This window comes from Nycticebus coucang, chromosome 14, assembly GCF_027406575.1.
Source record: "Nycticebus coucang isolate mNycCou1 chromosome 14, mNycCou1.pri, whole genome shotgun sequence".
In the NCBI taxonomy this organism is placed as follows: domain Eukaryota; kingdom Metazoa; phylum Chordata; class Mammalia; order Primates; family Lorisidae; genus Nycticebus; species Nycticebus coucang.
Window position 1 is genome coordinate 21434338 of NC_069793.1, and position 21448 is coordinate 21455785.

Below are 21448 nucleotides of genomic sequence, written 5' to 3' on the forward strand. Positions count from 1 at the left end.
AGTTAATGCTAGGATAGGTTGTTTCTATCTTTCATCGTAGTGAAAAGAAAAAAAAAATAAGACAGTTTATTTAGAATTGCAGACTATATGAAGTCTTTCATTCTGCCTGGCTGCACATAAAGACAGCTATAAATTTTACTAATTCTGTCTAAGATGTAAATGTTATATAGACTCTCAGCTCTGGAATTCTCTATTTAGCCAAGCCCCCTCTCTGCAAACTTACAGCATCTCTTTCCTGCCAATCACTTTAAACTTTTCAGTTGGCCTCTCAGCCTGTGTATCGGCTGGCCCTCTGCTGCCTAACCAACCTCGCTTCCACTGCTCCCCAAACCACAGCCCCACTCTGGTCGCACCAATCTGGAGTGACTCCCCTGTGCAACTGCATACACTAAGCTCATCCTCTCCTTTTGGTGGTTCCTAGCATCAGGAAAACTCACTCAAAGATGATTTTCTGTTCTCATGAAAAAATGGGGGCATTCCATACTATTTTGCTGCCTTCCCATGATTCTTTGAGAGTATCTATTCACTATTACCTTGGGGAATTGGGAACAAAATAGTAGAAATAAATTCTCACAATTTATTAGCACCCAGGAGGTTTGAGCAATGCTACCAAGAGGATACCCAGGTTGTAAAAGGAAGAGCAGCAGCATTTTGTGTGTTGCTCTTAGTGAATCCCCATTCTCACATCAGTCTCAACTTTAAAAAGAATATTACGAGCCAAGTGCGTTTCATATCTCTCAGGTGAAAAATGTTCAACACTTACATGGTACTAATAATTTTTATGGTTGGAAACAAGGATCAAAGTATGAAAGAAAAAATAAATTCCAGGGTTCATACATTCAGCCAAGTCTCCATGGCCTATTTTCTGGCACATGTTTTAAACTGTCTCTCTTGAAGTGGGGAGGGGGGGGGAGGAAGAATAATTTGCTTTTTATTTTCCAGGTCTTTAGGTCTGAAATAAAAGCAGACAGACTTGGGGGTGGGGGGGGGGGAATCAAACATTTGAGTAACATTATACATTGCTACTGTTCCCCTAGGAGCTCCTGCAAATGAGTATCAAGGACTCAATAGATACTTTCCTGGTAAAATACATAAACAGATAAATAAATTATCCCAGGCTGAAAAGAATGTCCACATCTGGTAGCTTACTAGAGCTTGTCAAACAAGTCAAAAACACGCAGGGCCAGAGAAGATCATTCCTAGCTCCTGCTTTCAGGGCTGGAGAGAGAATGGAACATTTCCCAAAGACCCTTTGCCTTCCAACAGGGAATATGACCCATCCAGATAGACAAATAACTTCTCTTTTTTCTTCCAATTAAATAAATAATGACATCCGGCATCAGATCAAAAATGTCTGTGTGCTAAAGTTACAGACACTGGAAGAAAAAGGCCTTTCCTACATGATCTAGCCTTTCATTCTCAAGAATTTGCTAGGGTGCACCTTTTAAGGTTTATATTTAATGCATATTTACCACTTTAAAGAAAAGCTTAGCTGCTTTGCATGTAACCTCAGCAATAAAGCCTGAAGTGACAGATGATCTCTAATGTCCCTTCATATTCCAACGGGGGTGTTTCTTTTTAACAGTTTTCCAATGGGGGTGGTAGGAATGGGTCACAGGCAGGCGGAGATCTGATTCTCTTACCCGATCAGCACTGAGAGCCAGGGGTGGGTCATGTCTAGTGTGTGTGAGCAGCGTGGTCTGTGTGTCCCATGTAGAGGGTTAGCATCACTTGTGCACTTATGGTTTGACAAAGGCTGGACAACACACAGTTATGGCTCTAATAACTTCCTCCTAGAAAGAGATTCTAAAGTTCACCATTGATTTTTAAGCTACTAGTAATAGACCAGATAGTTCTCCCTCCTCATTTATCTTACATCTCTTACCTCTTATAATAGGCCTAAATGTCTTTCTCATAGCTTTGGAAGGGTGTAATCTGTGAGCTGGCCTTTAGTCTATGCTCTATGTTCCTTAACCAAGCCATGGGGCCTGTTGCTTTAAAATGGTCTCTGTAAATCAGTTTTTCCAACCCTTTAACACAAGCTCTGTCTCAGATGCCCTCACATTGACGAAAACCATGCTGGAACTCTGGGGCCTAAATCTACATGGGATGCCTCAGTAGAAACATCATCAGTAACATGAACACAACAGACCCTGGGTCACCATATTCTGCTCTGATTCCTTCATTAAAATCACTCCTGTACTCTTCCTTCAATTTCTTACATGCTGTTGGCTTTCACCTACAAAAATCCCCAGATCCTTGCACATGCCATCTGTGTTTCACAGTAAAGTAAAAGAAGTTGACGCTTTTTATGCACATAAGATTTGTACTTTTCCCACATGGAATTGCATTGCTTGGGTTTGCCTATACCTCTGATCTCTTAGAATCAATACACCCAAAGGGATCTCAGGAAGTCATTTGGTCTAGTCTTCTGTCTTCAGGTAGAAATAGTAAAACCACTCTAGATGCCAGAGAATTGATGGCTTTCCTTTTTTGAAAATTTCTCAAATGTAAAACTCCTCTGTCCCCCCCCAAAATTCTTTGTAGCAACAGTTAAAAAGATCTGTTGCATGGTTTCTCTTTACTCTCCCATAATAAATACTGTTTAAACATTTAAAAAAAATTTTAACTAGGAGAAAAAAACAAATCTATGGAATGATTAAGGCTATAGAAAAAAAAGAAGAAATGGTGATCCTTATTTCAGAGATTAACAAGCAGGGGAATATTTTTATTATGTTAAAAGTGCTCAGGTAGCTAACCTTATCTAACTGACAGAGAAAGAACATTGAATCCAAACTGTAGAATGTACCCTCTTTTTAGGAGCACAAAGAACGTTTATCAAGATAAGACTTTTTTATGGGGCCATATAGCCTTAAAAAATTTAAAAATAATAAAAATTACATAGAGTATATTTTTGAACACAGTATAATCACAAGAAATCAATAAGTAATCAAAAGATTAATTTAAAAAATTAACAAAAGTTAAGCTATGTACTTTTACATAACCATGGGTCATGGAAATTAGAAAAATTTTGAACTTAAGAATAACAGAAATACAGCACATCAGAAATTGAGAATTACTGAACCCAAAGGTTTAATTTGGAGAAAAATTTACAGCATTAAATACAAACATTAGAAAAATAAATATGAAAGTCAATAATTTAGGCTATCAAGCCAAAAGGCTAGAAAAATAATAGCAACTTAAATTCATTACAACAGGACAGTAGTCAAGAAAAGAGCCATAATTAAATACAAAAAAAGAGAAAAAAAATCAATGAAATAAAAAATTGATTATTTGAAAAGACTGTATATTGATAAGCCTCTAACAAGTCTAAGAAAGAAACAAAATTTACCAATATCAGGAATGAAAAAGAGCACATCATTCCAAATCCTACAGACTTTAAACAATAAGAGATTATGAAGACTTCATACCACTACATCTTTTACAATTTCGATAAATGAAGCTTCCTTTAAGAAACACAACTTAGCAAAATGAACATGAGATAGAAAGTCTGAATAGTACTAGAGGCATTAAAGAAACTGAGTCAGTAGTAAACACACAGGGGTGCTGGCTGGGTACAAAGAGCACATGGACTGGCTGGTGCAAGAAAGTTACAGATGCCAACTATGGTCCCAAGACCAAGTTACAGAAGCAAAAAGTGTGGCAGCTATGTATGTTTTTATACGTAAACCAACTTATTTTTCTATTCTTTTCCAATTACTATAAGTATTGCTACAATTTATTCAGTTTATATCATTTATATAAATTTATACAACTTATTCTTTGAGTGTTTGGGTTGGCTCAGCTTCTTGAGTCTGTGAATTTATGTCTCTTGCTACATTTTGGAAGTTTTCAGCAATGATTTCTTCAGATATTTTTTCAGCCACACATTCTTTCTCTTCTTCTTCTGAAACTCCAATGACATGAATGTTATCTTTGTGATTGTCCCATAAGTCCTTTGGTTTTCAATCTATTTCCTCTCTGTTGTTCACATTGGATAATTCCTATTGGTTTATCCCCAAGTTAAGTGACTCTTCCCTGTTATCTCCATTCTCCTACTGAGCCCACAGAGTGAGTTTTCAATCTTAGGTATTGTAATTTTCAGTTCTGAAATTTCCAACTAGTTCTTCTTTACATCTTCTCTCTCTTTGCTGAGACTATTTTTCCATTTGCTTATTAGAGCATTCTTTGTGAACGCTGCTTTAAAGTCCTCATCAGGTGAAGGTTTCAGTGTTAACTCATCTTAGTGTTGGCATCTGTTAATTATCCCTTCTCACTAAAGTTGCAATTTTCCTGGTTCCTGGTATGGTGAGTAACTGCTATGAGACACTGGTCCCTATTTAAATTTTCTATGCTAGCAGGCAGTTTAATTCAGAATGCATGCCCTGGCCCACTTCTGTAGGCTGTGGTTATAGCGTCAATTTAGTTTCCAAAGCCTTTGCAGTGTTAGTCTGGTCTTCCCAACTTGTGTGCTGTCCAGAGGCAGATCTGAAACCTGGGCAGTATTCTGTACCACAGTTTATTTCTCAAAGCTTTACTGTGTTGATTATAGTCAGTTTCGTGCATGGGTTGCTGTGATAGGGGGAGAAGTGGAGTGTGCCCAGGATTTCACACACAGATTTAAAGAATCCCCTTTCTAGCTCCCTCACTTCTATAATCTTTTCTCCACTATCTAAGTGGAAAGAAATGAGTACAGGCTGGAGATGGTCAACAGGACTCCACCACGCAGGCTCTGCAGCTGCCTCTCCTGCCTCATCAGTGTAGGGCAGGGGTGGCCAACTGGGTCCATCCTAGTCTTGCGGTGGGGACTGGGGAAGGGGAGAGGATGTGGATGGTCAACAGGGTTCTGCTGGACAAGTGCCATAGTTGGCATCCAGTCAGTAGGGGTAGTGGCTATAGTTAAAGGGCTCCATCTGCAGGGCCACCCTCTTCTCAGCCCTCTGGCTATAGAAAGTAGGGTTTTTCTGCTTTTTTTATTTTATCTGGGCCTGTAAAAGTGTTAATGTCTTCTCTAGCACTGAGACTGGGATATAAAATGGGGGGAGGGGGTGCGGTGGAGGGAGGGAGAAGAAAAAAAAGAGGGAACTCATCACTGGGTCATCCTTCAAGTCCTAAGGTTTGCCTCCTCTTTCTGCCTTCCAGAATCACCTGTTAGTTGCTCTACATAACTTACCTAGGGCTTTTACTTGAAATTAGCAGGAATAGGGTGGAATGGGCCTGCTCGCTCTTACCTAGAATAGGAAGTATAAAATTTATTTTATAAGAACCAGAACTAGTCAAGTAGAATTGCTATTAAATTAAATGCATTAGTAATTACCTGGAGACTGATATTCTGACTACGGGACTTTGTGTCCCTTTTTGGGGAGAGAATGAGTGGTCTTTACATGTATTACACAAAGGAGACTTGCATCTTCTTAATGCAAGCATAAAGCCCTGAGCGTCACTGAACAGAAGGAAGCTCCACTGTGTGTAGAGGGTGCGTGGCTGCTGAGCAGGCCAAGAGGCTGCCCCAAATCTCTTTTTCTAAATTCTGCTGTGATGCTGGGGCTGAGACTGGGCAAATAACATTTCACCTTTGCTAGGTGGCTTCCTATTAGGTTCCATCAGTAGTGTCAATAGAGGGCAGTAGAGAAAGAATGGAAACCAGGTAAACAGAGAAGGGACTTCCTTCCTGCTTTGCTGGCTTTTCCTATCAGTGTGGCATTTCACTCCAGCAGCAGCAGGGGTTCTAGCCTCTGTCTCTATCTGGTTCCCTCCCAGGAACTAGCAAGAGCCAGCCAGTGGCCCTCCTAGAGCCCAGGCCCTACCCTAAGCTCTTAGGTTCTAATAACCTCATCCTCCTCACTTCTTTTCTTTTGTTTTGATGCTTCCTGGAGTTATGTTATACTTTTAGCCTTCCCTTTTTGCTCTTTTAGCTCTGTGATACCTGTGTATCTGGGAATTCATTCTGTTGAAACAACTAATATTGATTCTGTTTTCCTGATTGGTAAGAACTTTACCAACTCTACCAAATGGTAAGAACCATTTGTACTCTTTTAATATTTTGAAATTAAAAAATAATTCGAAAGAAAATGCTTAGGTATTTTTGTCTTCACCAAAGAGAAATTTTAACAAATGAGTTTAAAGGGTATAGAGGCAAAACTCAGAATAGTCAATATAATGACGTCTTTATAGGTTGGCAAGGTATGGTGAAAATAGCATTAAACTAAGTTCTAACTCCAACCCTAACACTGATTCTAACACTGCCACTTACTAATCAGGTGACAGTGAATAAGTCACTTATGAGCTTCATATAGCATATGAATGGGCCTAACCCATAAGAAAAAGTGAGCAAACTAATTATGTCTAAATTTCCAACCAAGCCAAAACTATCACTTTATTCTTAAGAAAGCACCAGTAAAATCATTTTGGCTTGGAGTTTTCTTTGTAGAAAGATTTTGATAACAACTTCGAATCTCTTTAATAGAGAGGGCTATCCATATATTGTTTAATTTTGTGTAAAACTGTAATTTTCAAAGAATTCTTCCATTTCATATACATTTTCATCATACTCTCTTAACCTTTTTAATACTGGTTAGACCTATAGTGACAACCCTTCCTTAATTCCTTTTAATTTACTATTAACAATCATTTGTGCTTTTATGGGTCAACCAATTTTGTCAATCTTTTCAAAGAGTCAACTCTTGGATATTAACTTCCTCTGTTGCTCAATTTGAACTTTGCTGATTTGAATACTAATCTATCTTATTTCCTACCAACTACTTGCTTTTGAGTTTAATTTATTCTTCATTTCTAGCTTCTAAAGTGGAATGAACTTTTGGTCATTGCTTTTAGACCTTTCTTCTCCAAAATGCTGAAATTTTCCCCCTGAGCACTGCATCCCACACTTTTTTTTTTTTACTTTAGAATATAGCTTCCTTACAATAAAATTTACCAATTTTAAATATGGAATTTAGTGAGTGCTGCGGAGGATATATTGTGATATAACCACCACCATAATCGTAACATGGAACATTTCCATCACCTGAAAAGTTCCTTCTTGCTCTTCTCTGTCAATCTCATTCCCTAGCCCTAGCAATATCGTTTTTTTTCTGTTCTAGAATTTCATATACATGAAATCATACAGCAGTTTTTTTGTTTGACTTTGTTGACTTAGCATAATATTTTTTGAGATTTATCCAAGTTGTAGCACATGCCCATTTATTTCTTTTTATTGATGAATATTAATTCGTTGCATAGATCTTCTAAAATTTGCCTACCTATTTACCAGCTGAGGTTGCTAGTTTGGGGATCTTATGAGTGCGAGTCTTGATATAAACATGTTTTTACTTCTTTTTAAAAGCTCCATCACATGAAAAATGGATGTTTAACTTTATGAGCACTTGCCAAACTGTTTCCTGAATTGGTCATACCAGTTTTCATTTTCACCAGTAATGTAAGACTTTGAGTTGCTCCACAGTTTCACCAATAACTGATGTTGTCAGCCTTTTAATTTTATTTAGTTATTCTACTGAGTAAATAGTGGCAACTAATCGTGATTTTATTTTAGAACAGTTCCAATGACTATAATGTTGAGAATTTGTTATTTTGCATCTCTGTATCTTCTTTTTAAAAATGTTTCACGCAATAATTTTTACTCAATAAACTCTTTTCCCCTCTGTTTAATCCTACTTTCAGCTTTGTAAAAATTGTATTGTTATTGACTAATAATAATTACATATATGTGTGTGTACGTGCAGGGTGTCCATAAAGTTTGTATGCAATTTAAAATAGTTTAATTTAAAATAGTTTAGTATTTTAAATCACACATGAACTTACGGACACTCTGTACAATGTAATACTTCAATACAAGTATACATTGTGGAAGAACAAATCCAGGCTAATTAACACGTCTATCACCTCGTATCATTTCTCTGTGGTGAGAACATTTAAAATTCACTCTTTCAGCACTTTTGAAATATAATGTACATTTCATTAACTACTGTCACCCTACTATTCAATAGATCATCACCTCATTCCTCCTCTCTAACTGAAACTTTTGTGCCTTTTGGCTAACATTTCCTGGCCACCTCCCCTAGTCTCTGGTAACCACCATTCTACTCTCTACTGCTAAGTGAGATCATGAGGTATTTATCTTTCTGTGCCTCTTATTTCATTTATGATAATGTTTTCTAGATTCATCCATGAAAATGATAGAATTTCATTTTTTTTATGGCTGAATAATATCCCACCCTGAATTACTGAACGAATTACAGTTTCTTTATTGATTCATCTATTAATGGATGAATTAGTTTTTATTCCATATGTTGGCTACTGTGAATAGTGCTGCAATGAACATGTGTCAGATCTCTTTGACATTCTGATTTTAAACCCTTTAAATATACAACCAGAAGGGGGATGGCTGGATCATAAAGTACACCTATTTTTGGTTTTTTGAAGAATCTGTATATGTTTTCCAACATAGCTATGTTAATTTGCATTTCTCCCCACAGTATACAAGGGTTACCTTTTCTCCACATACATGCAAACACTTACCTTTTATCTTTTTGATCATGGGCATTGTAACAGATTTGAGCTGATATCTCATTGCTCTTTAATTTGCATTTCCTGGATGGTTACTAATGTTGAACATTTTTCCACATATTTTTTGACCTTCTGTGAGAAATATCTATTCAGGTTTTTCACTTTTTAATAGGATTATTTGTCGTCTTATTATTTACTGGTATGAGTTTCTTATATATTTTGGATAAAAGCCCCCTCATCTGATGTAACATTTGCAAACATCTTCCCCAACCTGCGGGTTACATCTTCACTCTGTTGACTGTTTCCTTTATTATTCAGAAAGTTTTTAGTTTGATGCAATCCCATTTGGCTATTTTTGCTTTTGCTGCTCTATATCTTCTTTTCTGAAGTAATTGCTCAAATCTTGGTCCATTTTTAATCAGTTTGTTTCCATATTATTGAGTTGTGAGAGCTTTTTACATATTTTAGATATAAATCCTTTATTTATATAATAGATGTTTTGAAAATATTTTCCCCAATCTATAACTTAGATTTTTATTTTCCTAGAAATTTTTTTTCCCCGCATGGTGTTAATTCTGATGAAGTCTAACTTATTTATTTTCCAAGTCATAGAATTTGTTTCCCATTTAAGAATTATTGCCTAATGCAACCACACTAAGCTTTTCCCTGTGTTTTCTTCGAGAAGTTTTATAATTCTAGCTCTTACTAGCAATTTTTCTCAGTAACGTTTTGTAGGTTTTACTGAACATATCTAATACATATTGTTAACATTTTCAAGTATTTTATTATTTTACACCATTACCAAAAATGGTATTTTTTACATCTTTTTGGAAATACAGTTGATATGTAAAAAAATGATATGCAAAAACCTATTTAATTTGATATGTTTTGACATCTGTATACCCCAGTTAAGATAATGAACATATCGCTTTCCATTACAAGGTATTTTTGGTGGCTCTTTGTATTCTTCCCTCCTGCCCTTCACAGCCTCCCATCCCTAATCCAGGCAATTGTGCAGCTCTCTAGAATTTATATGTATATATATATATATATATATATATATATATATATGGAATTATAAAGAATATTATTTTTCATCTTGCTTCATTAACTCACCACAATTATTGTGAAAAATGTCCATGTTGCTGCATGTATCAATAGCTTATACTTATTTGTTGCTGAGTCGCATTCTACTACATGGACATACCACAATTTGTTTATCCATTTAACTGTTGATAGACACTGAAGTTATTTTTCCCTCCAGTTTTTGGCTATTACAAATAAAAGTTGCCATAAATATTAGTATACTAGTATTTGTATAAACATATATTCTTATTTCTCTAGAGTAAATTTTCTTGGAAAGAACAACTGCATCTCATAAGTGAGATGTATGTTTAACATTTCAAATTCAAAAGTGTTTTCCAACAAGGCTGCATCCAGATTATAGATCACAGTAAAGTTGAAGGGCACACAGGCCAGAAAAATCTGTTCCATATCTTTCATATGCATGCTGATAACAGAGATTCATTTATCATCAAATATTACCAAGCAACTGTCAAATGCAATGAACCAGGTTAGGCACACAGGATATAGCAATGAATAAGACGGCTGCAACTCCTGCGCTATGTGCTTACATTTTACAAAAAAGCAGACGCTAAACGACAGAGTTCACAATGAATGATCTTTTCACAAAGAGGTACCAAGTGCTAATACACTCTAAACTGGGACTCTCTGAAAGCTTCATTGAGATAGCAACAGCTGAGCAGAGTGATGAAGGATAAATAGGGATTAGTGAAATAGATACAATCCCAAGAGACTGTGATTAAGTGCCACAAAGAAGCAGTTCTGGGTTCCAACATAATTCTCCTAGGATGCAAATTTTTATTAACTGAGTTTTATTTATTCATTCACTTAATCAGTCAAGCCTGTCCCAATTTCTGCATTAGAATGAAATTAATCCTAGGCTTTGGCATAAAAAAAGGATTTTAGGAGCACCACCATCTTTTGTCTTCTGAATTAATACTAAATTTAAGTACCCTTTTCAGGAGAAAAACATCACTTCTGAATAATTAAAACAACAAGCATAAAATCTCATGAATAACAGTAGAATCACGAATGGAACAATGAAAACAGCAGTAGTATAGTCACGATAATAACAGCACCAGCGGCTAACACGGCATCCGTAAAGTAAATAATCCACTGTCAATCTCACAGAAGGTGTGCACATTTCCATGAGGTAGGTATTAGGTAATTTTATCTAAGGTACTTGGTAAGTTCACAAAGTAGATACTGTTGTTGCCATTTTATATAGGAATAAACAGACTAAGATCCAGGGAGATTAAGTAACTTGTGACAGTGCAGAAATTTGGGCCCAGAGCTACCCTAACTTATCCATAATAGTAATTACTATGCAAGAAATAACTTTACAAAGAGCCTAAAATTCCAATGGTTGGGGTACCTAAAAATTTTGTTTGCCTTAGCATCAAAATAATTTAGTGACAGACAACAATATGCTGACAGCTGTTAGTACTACTTTAAGGACCAGTGGTCTCTGAGACCACTTTATCATTTGTGGTAAAATCCTCAGGGAAGACAACATGGCGTCAGACAAACTTGGATTTAAATTCCAACTCTTCCAGCTCTTCCATGTATTAGCTCTGTGACTTTCAGTGAGTTATTCACCCGTGCTTTGTCTCAGTACACGTTTAGGGAAAGATTCGAAGTGAGGCACGTAAGCACGCAGGACATTGACTGCAACATAGCAAACTGTACACGGAAGGTAGGTATGAACGTCATTCCACAGCATCTGGAGACCCTGATTAATGCACACGAGGCACCTTTCTGATCTCATTCTTCTAATAAACAATTACTTCTTTAGAGGTAATATGGAATCAAACACAAGTAATCAGAGGAAAGAGGTAAACACAAGCTCGGTCCCTCTAAGATTTGCAAAACTTCCCCTCATTAACGTTCTTTGTTACTTGAAACGAACTCAAGGTTGAAAGAAATCCCAGGAATACATTTAATCCACCTTTCCTTTATTAGTCTTCTTTTAGATGAAAATACGGAAGCGATAGCACTCTGCCCCTCTTGGCCATATCATTTTGAACATTCCCTTTTCCACCTAATTTTTGCCACAAAAATAACACATGGGTAGAGTTTGAAGCCATTATATGCAATGAAGAGAGAAAACACTGGCAGAAGAAAATTAGTCTTCTGGGCATGACTTGGCTAGAGAAACAAGAAGGTAATTTGTTTTAAAAGGTGAAAGGGATTGTATATTAAATATCATCTAACACCCTAGATGCTATGATGTAAAAGTCATCTCCTAGGAATGAAAATAAATCCAAAAAAGATGCATGTACATTTTATCGGCTATTCTTATATTTTTCATTGGCCCATAACCACATCAACCAGGGCATTACACATCAGTCTATTTCATAACAATTTCTTTTACTCTCAAATAAAGCTATATTTTTTTGTAACAACCTGGGAAAACTTGATGCTTTTCATTGTTGTAAATGGTGACAGTAGGAGGAGGGGAGATTCCTATTTCTTTCTCTTAAAATCTGCCTTCTAATTAAAGGTTTGAAAATAAATTTCTATAATTAGTGTATGCACCAAATATGGCTTCATTTTATAAAAACTTTATTATTTCTTTAAAACTCCAAAATCAAGAAATCTTGAATTAACTAAAGAAAATGATTACCTCTCTCCTGAAGGCAGGGAGACCACAGGGAGAAAATTCTGCCCCTTTCCCCTGTGCCAGCTGCAGCTACCCACCTGTACACTCTGCATGCTTAGGTCTGATCCCACCTTCACCCTGCAGCCACAGGTCCCTGCCTATGGTCATCATGCATCTCACGTACACCCTGACAGATCCCATCAATTCCTATTGCTTTTCACCAGGCCTGGGCTCTGCCACTTTCCCCTGGGAAGACCTTTACTGGTCTCCATACTTAACCCCTGAACCCAGCCTAATCCATCAGCCACACTGAATGAACGGTGATGGGGAATGTTTCTCTCTAAAGACCAGCAGCCAGCCTCTCCACTTAAAACTCAGAAAGAAAGCCATCAGCAGGGTCTGCTTTGTTTGTCAGTGTCGCCAGCTTCTTTACTTATTGATGTTTTTATTGTTGTAGCGCTCGGCTGCTTGAGTCAAGGGAAGTACTATTTAGGGAGACATCAATTAAGTGCCTGTTAAACGCTATGTATGCTCTTTCAAAAATATCTCTTGGGACTCTCCTTGGGAGATCCCCAAATCAGTGGAGGGCACAGTTGTCATTGTATAATAGAGTTTCCCTAAGGTTTTAAAAAACAGCTTTATAAGACATACCCTTACGCATAGCTTCTAGACTCTATTGAGAGATTTTTAGAAATTATGACTTTAGAGAATGAAATATAATACCTTTTTTTTTTAGAAAATATAAGCAATAATAGCCAGTAAATATCAAACATATAAATATATTGTATAAAACCACCTCCTTACCTCATACCCAAATTGCAGCTCATCAGAGGTTAGCATAATGATATCATCATCGATGGCCAGGACAGCCTCTGTCTCAATCTCATCATAAGGAAAGAACCGGTTACTCAGCTTATTTTCATCAGTCCTCACAACTTTTAGTGGAACCCGGATTTTGGGCCAAAGAGAATCTAGAAAAAGATAAAACAAGTATTTACTACTCTCCTAACTCTTGTGAAGAGATGAGGTGGTGAAAGCACTGTTACCACAAATGAAATTGAAGAATCAACTTAGATCCATGGCTCTCATCAAATCCAGAGTTAAAACTGTGCAAGAGAGATTCTTACAGATGTATTTTTATCATAATAAAATGTATATATATATAACACACAATATACATATATAGTGTACACACAAACATATGTAATTCTCTCTGAATCCTAATACTACTAATTCTCAATACTGTCTTAATTAGAATGAACAAATTGGCTTCAACTCACAATTGAGAGGCAGAGAAGCAAAAGGACTTGACCAAGGTCAGAACAACAGGAAGAGAAATAGAGTCTGGACTGCCTTAGTCTCAGGACCATGGCTTTAACATCAGAACTCTACTATCTCTAGTAAATACTTCCAGGTGGGTGCATCCCAGCTCAAAACTTGTCTGCAGCTATGCTACAAAATACCATGCATGCGCTAAAGATGTCTGCCCTGATGTGCCCACTCCCACAACACAATCACAGACAGCTATCAGTTCTGCTAAAAGTCATTCTCACCAAAGTATGCATCACTGAATGAGTGTGGCTTTCTTTTTTTTTTTTTTTTTTGTAGAGACAGAGTCTCACTGTACCGCCCTCGGGTAGAGTGCCGTGGCGTCACACGGCTCACAGCAACCTCTAACTCTTGGGCTTACGCGATTCTCTTGCCTCAGCCTCCCAAGCAGCTGGGACTACAGGCGCCCGCCACAACCCCCAGCTATTTTTGTTGCAGTTTGGCCGGGGCTGGGTTTGAACCCGCCACCCTCGGCATATGGGGCCGGCGCCCTACTCACTGAGCCACAGGCGCCGCCCCGAGTGTGGCTTTCTTAACTCAGCACTCACACGCCCCTCTCCCTTGACCCACTAGGTTTAGTTTCTCATCGTGACCAATTTAGAGAGTAAATATCAAATTTCTAGGTCCAATTATGTGGGATTTTCTAGTAAACTGAAGAAACACCAACCCATGATTTGCCTTTCATTTTTTCCCAATCTACTTTGAAATGATTGTAGTAATTTGACCATAGTTTCTTTATTTTAAAATGTTGCATTCAGCATAGTATGAAATTAATACTCCTTTGATGCAGTACCCAGGACCACAGGCCCCAGAGGGCAGTTTATTCTTCACACATTTGTCAAGAATAGCCAAGCAAGGTATTATACTGCTCTCAGAAAGTCCATCATGTGATTGTGAGAGTATCTCATTTCTGTGGGCCCTGAATCCCCAAGACCCCCTGGCCACTCCAAAGTCACTATATTGAAGGAGAAGCATGACAGGGAAAACTGGAAGAGAAAAGGCTGTCTTACCTGCTGCAAATAAAATGTCTTACTTCTGCACATTTCATAATATAAACATATAACAAATTGTTGGGGCACTCCCAGGATCTTGGAAGGGGCCTGTGCAAATGAGAGGCCCTGTAGTTAAGGAAGAGATTCACAATCTTAAAATAAGCCTGTGGCACAGAGCCTAAAAAAAGAGTGGTTAACTCTAAAAGAAGCATTGGAAAAAGGCTGAACCAGACACCAAAGAAATGATCCTATTGGCTGGCCACTGCCTTTTCATCAAAAACAAAAGTTAATTTTAGTTTCACTCCTGGTACATAATCAATACATATCTTTGGATAAATGCATGGGCACATGACTGAGAGATTAGAGATCTGAGTTCTGTGTTATCTACTGGATCTTAAGCAAGTACCTTTTTGATCAGGATAAGAATAAGCACACACAGAAAGAGAGAGAAAACATTTACTAAGCAACTAGCATATGCCAGATGTCCTATGTATGCATTGTCATTCAATCCTCCTGACAACCTTATGGGGCAGAATTATTTACCAAGTCATATTTACATGGCTCAGAGAGGTTAAGTAACTTGCCCGTGATACACAGTTAATAAATGATAAGGTTAGTATTTGAACCTAAATCTGTTTAGCATCAAAGACCAAATAGGACCTGTACCATATCCACCGCAGATCAGAATCTGGTGTTTCTCTAGGAAGGGTCAATAACTTTCTCTAGCAATCATCCTTATTTTCACTTGCTTCTCTGTCTCTGCTGCAGACAGATAAAATCTCTGTCATAGGCCTACGCTCCTAAATCTTTACAAAACATGAATGAACTACTGTCTAAAATGAAGGAGGTTATAGCCTTACTTACTAGACCAGTGATTCTCCAATTTGTCTCAGAATCCCTTTATACTCTTAAAAATTATTGAGAATCCCAAAGAGATTTTGTTTACATAGAATGAATGAATGTATATAGACACCCCCCCCACACACACATAATTTACTGTATTAGAAGTTAACACTGAGGAAATGTTAAAACACGAGAATACACAGAATATGTTCCATTACTGAGAGTGATGATCAACTCATGTCATCTAGACTCTGGAAAACCGCAGTGTACATTTGTAAGAGAATAAAAGACTAAGAAAGGGAAGTAACAACTCAGTATTACAACGAAAATAACAATACTAAAGGCTCTCAGGAATACCCAAGATACCTGGATTACACTTGGAAAAAACTGGTGTGCTAGACTCTGTGTTCAGATTTAGGTGCCTCAATATAAAAAGGACCAGAAGGACGGCAGGGCATGGTGGCTCACTCCTGTAATCCTAGCACTCTGGGAGGCCAAAGAGAGTGGATTGCCTGAGCTCAGGAGTTCAAGACCAGCCTGAGGAAGAATGAACCCCTCCACCCACCCCCCAAAATAAAAAAACTAGCTGGACATTATAGCGGGTGCTGTAGCCCCAGCTACTTGGGAGGCTAAGGTAAGGGGATGACTTGAACCCAAGAATATGAGGTTGTTATGACTATGGCACCACGACACTACCCAGGGCAACAGAGACTCTGTCTCAAAAATAAATAATTTTTTCTTAAAAAAGTACCAGAAGGAGTTAGTACTTTAAAAAGTACCAGAAGGCAGTGCAGGCATTTGAATCCAGAATTTCTATAGAACGCCTGAAGAAAATAAGTATACCAGTTATCTAATCTATTGCCTCTCAGTTTCTAATTTAGTCTTCATTGTCCTGTTTGGGCTACTAGAACTGGACCTCTCCTTTGCCATTACGCTTTGCCAGCAGAGGGCACTGGGGGGTCAGTGCAGAAGGAGGGGGCTTTTCTTCCTGGTTCTAGTGTGCCTTTTTAACTTCCTGCTCCTGTACTGTTTGGCCAGCAGGCAGGCCGTGGCACTTACTTCCAGCTTCACAGCAAGTTCTGTGGAAGCCCTGCTGGCAACTTAGCCAAGGTTAACCCTATAGGTGGTTCCAGGTGAGCCCTACTCAAGCCCTAGCCAGTTTACCACCAAGTTCCACAGACCCCCTGGGCAGCTTGCTGATGAGCTCTGTGGGTATCTGGTTTCCCGCTGATCAGCCTTAGCCTGTGGCACCTCAGCAATCTTCCTCCAGTGAGCTACAACACTACTCTCCCCAGCAAGGTCTGAGATTTGGACCTAGCTGTGAAAGAGGCTCTGCCAAGTTTATTTCCTTTTATCTTTAGAGTTCCTTTCATCTGTTCGTTGATAAATCCTGACTAGCTAATAATTCTTTATACTCAGTTTTTCCTATTCAAATTACTGTGTGGTTTTGTCTCCTAACTGAACCTTGACTAATATGCTCAGGATATCAGAAAGGTTATCAGATGAAAAGGGAATTGTTCTCAATGGTTCCCAGAGTTAGAACCATGACCAATGCATGGGTGAAAGTTACAGGAAAATTGATTTAGACCCCAAATAGGTACAAACTTCCCAATGGTGTAAACCACTTTAGGATGGAATGAAATGTCTTCAGCAACGCATTGTGCCCTTTTACTTGACATGCTCTAACTTAGGTCAGATTTCTACTTGACATCAGGTGAGACTAAATAAGATGCCTCTGAGGTCTTAGGATTCCATGAGGCAGAAATGTATCAGAAAAAGACGTCTTCAAAAACTGCTTTGGGTCCGAGGTCTACCACTTACTAGCCATGTGACCTTGAACAAGTCAGTCACTTTGAACCTGCTTCTTTGACGATGAAGAAGAAACAACTACACTATCTTGACTTGACTGACAGTGAGGATAAATGTGAATGCATTTGGCAACACAGTGCCTGGCATGTGGCAGACAATCACTAAATGGCAGCTGTGCTTTCCATAGAATGTTTGTGGTCTGTGTCTAATTACAGAAACAGATAATATATATTTTTTAACCTTAGGTAGTGGTGGCAAAGTGGTAAATTTGAGATCTGGTACAATCACCTTGACAACCCAGTGGCATGCTCCAGCTCATACCTTCCATGTCCTTTTTTTTTTTTTTTGAGACAGAGTCTCACTATTCACTATGTCACCCTTGGTAGAGTGCTGTGGCGTCATGTTCACAGCAACCTCAAACTCTTGGGCTTAAGCAATTCTCTTGCCTCAGCCTCCCAGGTAGCTGGGACTAAAGGTGCTTGCCACAATGCCAGCTAATTTTTTTTGTTTTTGTTGTAGTTGTCATTGTTGTTTGGCAGGCCTGGGCCGGGTTCGATCCCACCATCCTTGGTGTATGTGGCTGGCGCCCTAACCACTGAGCTATGGGCACCAAGCCTCCATGTCCACTTTTAGAGATATAAGATCCCTGCCATTAATCCTCTCAACTGAGAACATCTCACACACTAATGAAACAAAAGAACATGGCACTTTGGCCATGTTTGCTCCATCAGACAAAAACAGCTCTTCTTTTTTCACTATGTATAGAAAACAGGCTAACTGCTTTGGTTAAGCATAAACATGCCTCCACAATGAATGGAATTTGGACTTTCCCTTGGGGAGTACATACAGCATGTTTGACCTGCAGACAGCTTTCCACATTCTTCACCTACATATATCCAAGGTATTACTTAAGACAACATCCATAAAGAACTAACTTGGCCCTGTGAAGTATCTGATGGGGATGTTTTAGAGAGTGATGAAGGCCAAGGAGGATGAAGTGGGATACAGATGGAAATGTAGAATGAATCACAACTTTTTTAGAAATATGATTACTTTTCCCTGTTCTAAGTTATGGGTAGTCAAAGTTAGCTTTAGCAAAAGGAGTCTCTATTTCACTGTCTATAGACCATCACTACCACCAAACAGGACTACAAAGAATTCCCACTTTCTTGTTTCCACACTCTCAAATGCAATAGGCCTCCATAAAACAGAAGTACCATTTTTTTCAGGCTTCTGACAGCATCCATTCTGTGGAAGGCAGGAATGAGAGGGCAGCAAAGAACAAGCATTATAATTATACCTTATCCTTAAAGCAGACAATCCTAATATGGAATTTGGATTCTGGAAAGGTTACTTTTTAAAAAACTAGGACTGGATCCATAGAGGGAAAAGGGAGCAGGAGATAGAAAAGATGAATATATGCAAGAAGGAAAAGAGGTTTTTTCCTTCACATTAATATTTTTTTCTTTTTCAGACAGAGTCTCACTTTGTCACCCTGGGTTGAGTGTCATGGAGACATAGCTCACCACAACCTCAAACTCTTGGGTTCAAGTGATCCTCTTGCCCCAGCCTCCCAAATAGCTGGGACTACAGGCACCTGCCAGCAGCTCAGCTACTTTTTTTTTTTAAGAGACACGGTCTCACTCTTCCTCAGTTTGAGTTCCGCAGACTCCTGAGCTCAAGCAATCCACCTGCCTCGGCCTCCCAGAGGCATGAACCACCAGGCCCAGCCTCACATTAGTGTTTTTGAAAGAACAGATTTACTTTTCTGTCTCTGAGTCCCTGACAAGGATCTAGGTCTTCTACATAGTCCCAAATCAAAAAACTGAAGACGCATGATGACTTTCCTGTAACTAAGTGGTAATCTAAATAGACACGGTGGGGCTTAGTGCAAAGGGCGTGCACGAGCTTTGGATCCAGAGAGACCTGTCCTTATTTCTCACTCTGCCTTTGTACCTTTATGACTTAGACAAGTTACTCTGTTAATCTGAGCTTCATTTTTCTTATTTTTGTAAAATGGGAATAACAGCTTCCTTGCAAGCTTGTCACAAGGACTTGAGATAACACATGTAAAACATAGTCATACATGTTAATACAGTTTCTATTCCTAGGATTAAAAAGGTCAACAAAAAATGGCTATAATAACATCATTTCCTTATCATTCTCACAAATGGATTCTAGGAAAGTCCTCTGAACTTCAATTCTCTACACTAATCTGAAGAAATCTACACAAGGGTATGGGAATGACCTGTCAGGATGCAGGTGGAAACACTGCCATAGTTAGAAATCTTCAGGCCCCAAATCTATTGCTGAGCCTAACTGGGGTCTCTTTTTCCTTACAACTTTAAATTCTAAGTGAAACAGCAGGCTCTTATATCTTGTGTTTCATCCTATCAATCTGTAGCAGACAAAATAGAAAAGTCACTTCTATTCACACAAAGTAACAAGAAAAATATGATTTTTCAAACACATTGCTCAATTTATGAAAAACGAACAGCTGAGCCAGGTGACCTGATAACTTCACAGTATAAGCTTTAGTCCAGCTACAAAGAGAAAAAAGAATTCCTTGTTGTTGAGGCTTTTTCTTTCTTTCTTTCTTTCTTTTTAAAAAGCATACTGATTAATGGTTTTCTCCATGTTGGATGCCAAGAGAGATGTGAGCAAAGAGATATTTCTTCAGCTTGCAAAAGTACTGCAAAATGTTCACGTTGACTTTAGATGACCCCAAGCCCATCTTGCCAGTCACCATCATAAAATACAAGCACAGATCTACAAAATAAATTATCAGACTATCCCCACACAAACCTTGAGCCTACTTCAGAAGTGCCTGAGTTGCTTGGTGTACAGTGGTCGCATGATCCTAGTTCCCCGCAGCCCCAGAATTCAGCTCAAAAGGAAGACGGCTGCTACTTCTACCCCGTCGACCCTCCCAGCTTGGATCAACCCAATCTTGTGGCCATCCTGACACATTCAGCCAACCTCACCCTGCCTACTAAGGACTACGCAAGTCACAGTCTGAAGCTGGGGAATGTCAATTCAAATTCTGAATGTCAATTCAAATTTAAAACTGAAAATCACTTAAAACAGACGGCTGAGTTACCCCTACGTGAAATGTACAGTGCAACAGCCTACTCCAGACCGAGGCCAGGGGCCAAGCCAAATAACCTCTGTATTCATCAAGTTTGGAAATGGAAGAATTGGGGAGGGGAAGGCAGTAGCCTGCCTTTTCTTCTGACAGAGCTCAAACCAATGTGATGAAAGCTCACTGGAAATTTCTATTGCCTAGTCTTATTTACTTAAACTTCAAACCCAGCACTTTAGATTTAAATGTAACCAAATGAAAAAAGTATTTGGGTGGATTGGAGAATGAAAAAAGAAAAAATGCAATGGGGGTAGATTTCTGCCTACACTAATCCTCCCAGCAGCAGACATGTTAACCATAGTATATATTTTAGTAAATGCAGAGAAAGTGAAAAACATCACTTTTGCCTCTAATATTTCAAAGCCTTAGACTTCCTTTTTTTTTTTATTAATATATATGTTACTAATGCTGTACATGAAAAATCAGATGCATTTGCTGGCATGAGGATCAGAGCTGACAGCCCCATTTACCAACTGAACAAACACCCCACAGAAGATTAAACATGGTTCACGTTCTCCCCAAACAGCCACCCTTCCAGAACAAGAGCCCTGACCTAAAAACCACCATTAGAAAAAAAAGTCAGTCCAGTGGCTACAAATGTCAAAATCAGGGCCTCATCAGTTAAGAACTCTCTTTCCTCCCTAGAGTCAAAATATTTTAAAAATAAACTAAACTCCTGGTCATAAAATTAACCACTACATTTTAGTAGGCTCTACCAAAAATTAATTCTGAACACCCAACTCCAAAACCTAGGCTCATGCTACTGCCTTTAGTTACGCCAGTGTAGAAGACCAAAAAGGGAAAAACATTTTTTTTCTTTCTCATAGTTTGCAATGATAATGCCCAGAAGAAGTGGTTCAAATTCATGATAAATAACTGTGCCCAAAGTGGCTAACCAGCGTTTGTAAAGACATGTCTCTTTTGTTTGTATCTAGCCCCAGAATATGTGACGCTGCCTTTCTGGGCAGGACTATAGAAAATCTCTTAGAAAGCTGGTGGCCTTTGTATGCAGCAGCAAGTATATGCCTGTGAATTCAGCATCACACACTAGGTTGTTCCAGACCTGAAGAAAAGCTCGCAGCCTTCCTTCTTAAAATAGGACTTGTGTTTTTAAGGGACTAATTA

The 21448-nt window shown here is 38.5% G+C and overlaps 1 protein-coding gene across 2 annotated transcripts in view; it reads right to left on the reverse strand.

Moving 5' to 3' along the window:
- Positions 1–21448, reverse strand: part of EXT2 (exostosin glycosyltransferase 2) — a 159672-nt gene that overhangs the window by 30400 nt on the left and 107824 nt on the right. For both annotated transcript variants that reach the window (XM_053560750.1, XM_053560749.1), the window contains one exon: positions 13013–13179. In XM_053560750.1, the coding sequence (XP_053416725.1) occupies positions 13013–13179 (167 nt within the window). The remainder of the gene's footprint in view (positions 1–13012; positions 13180–21448) is intronic.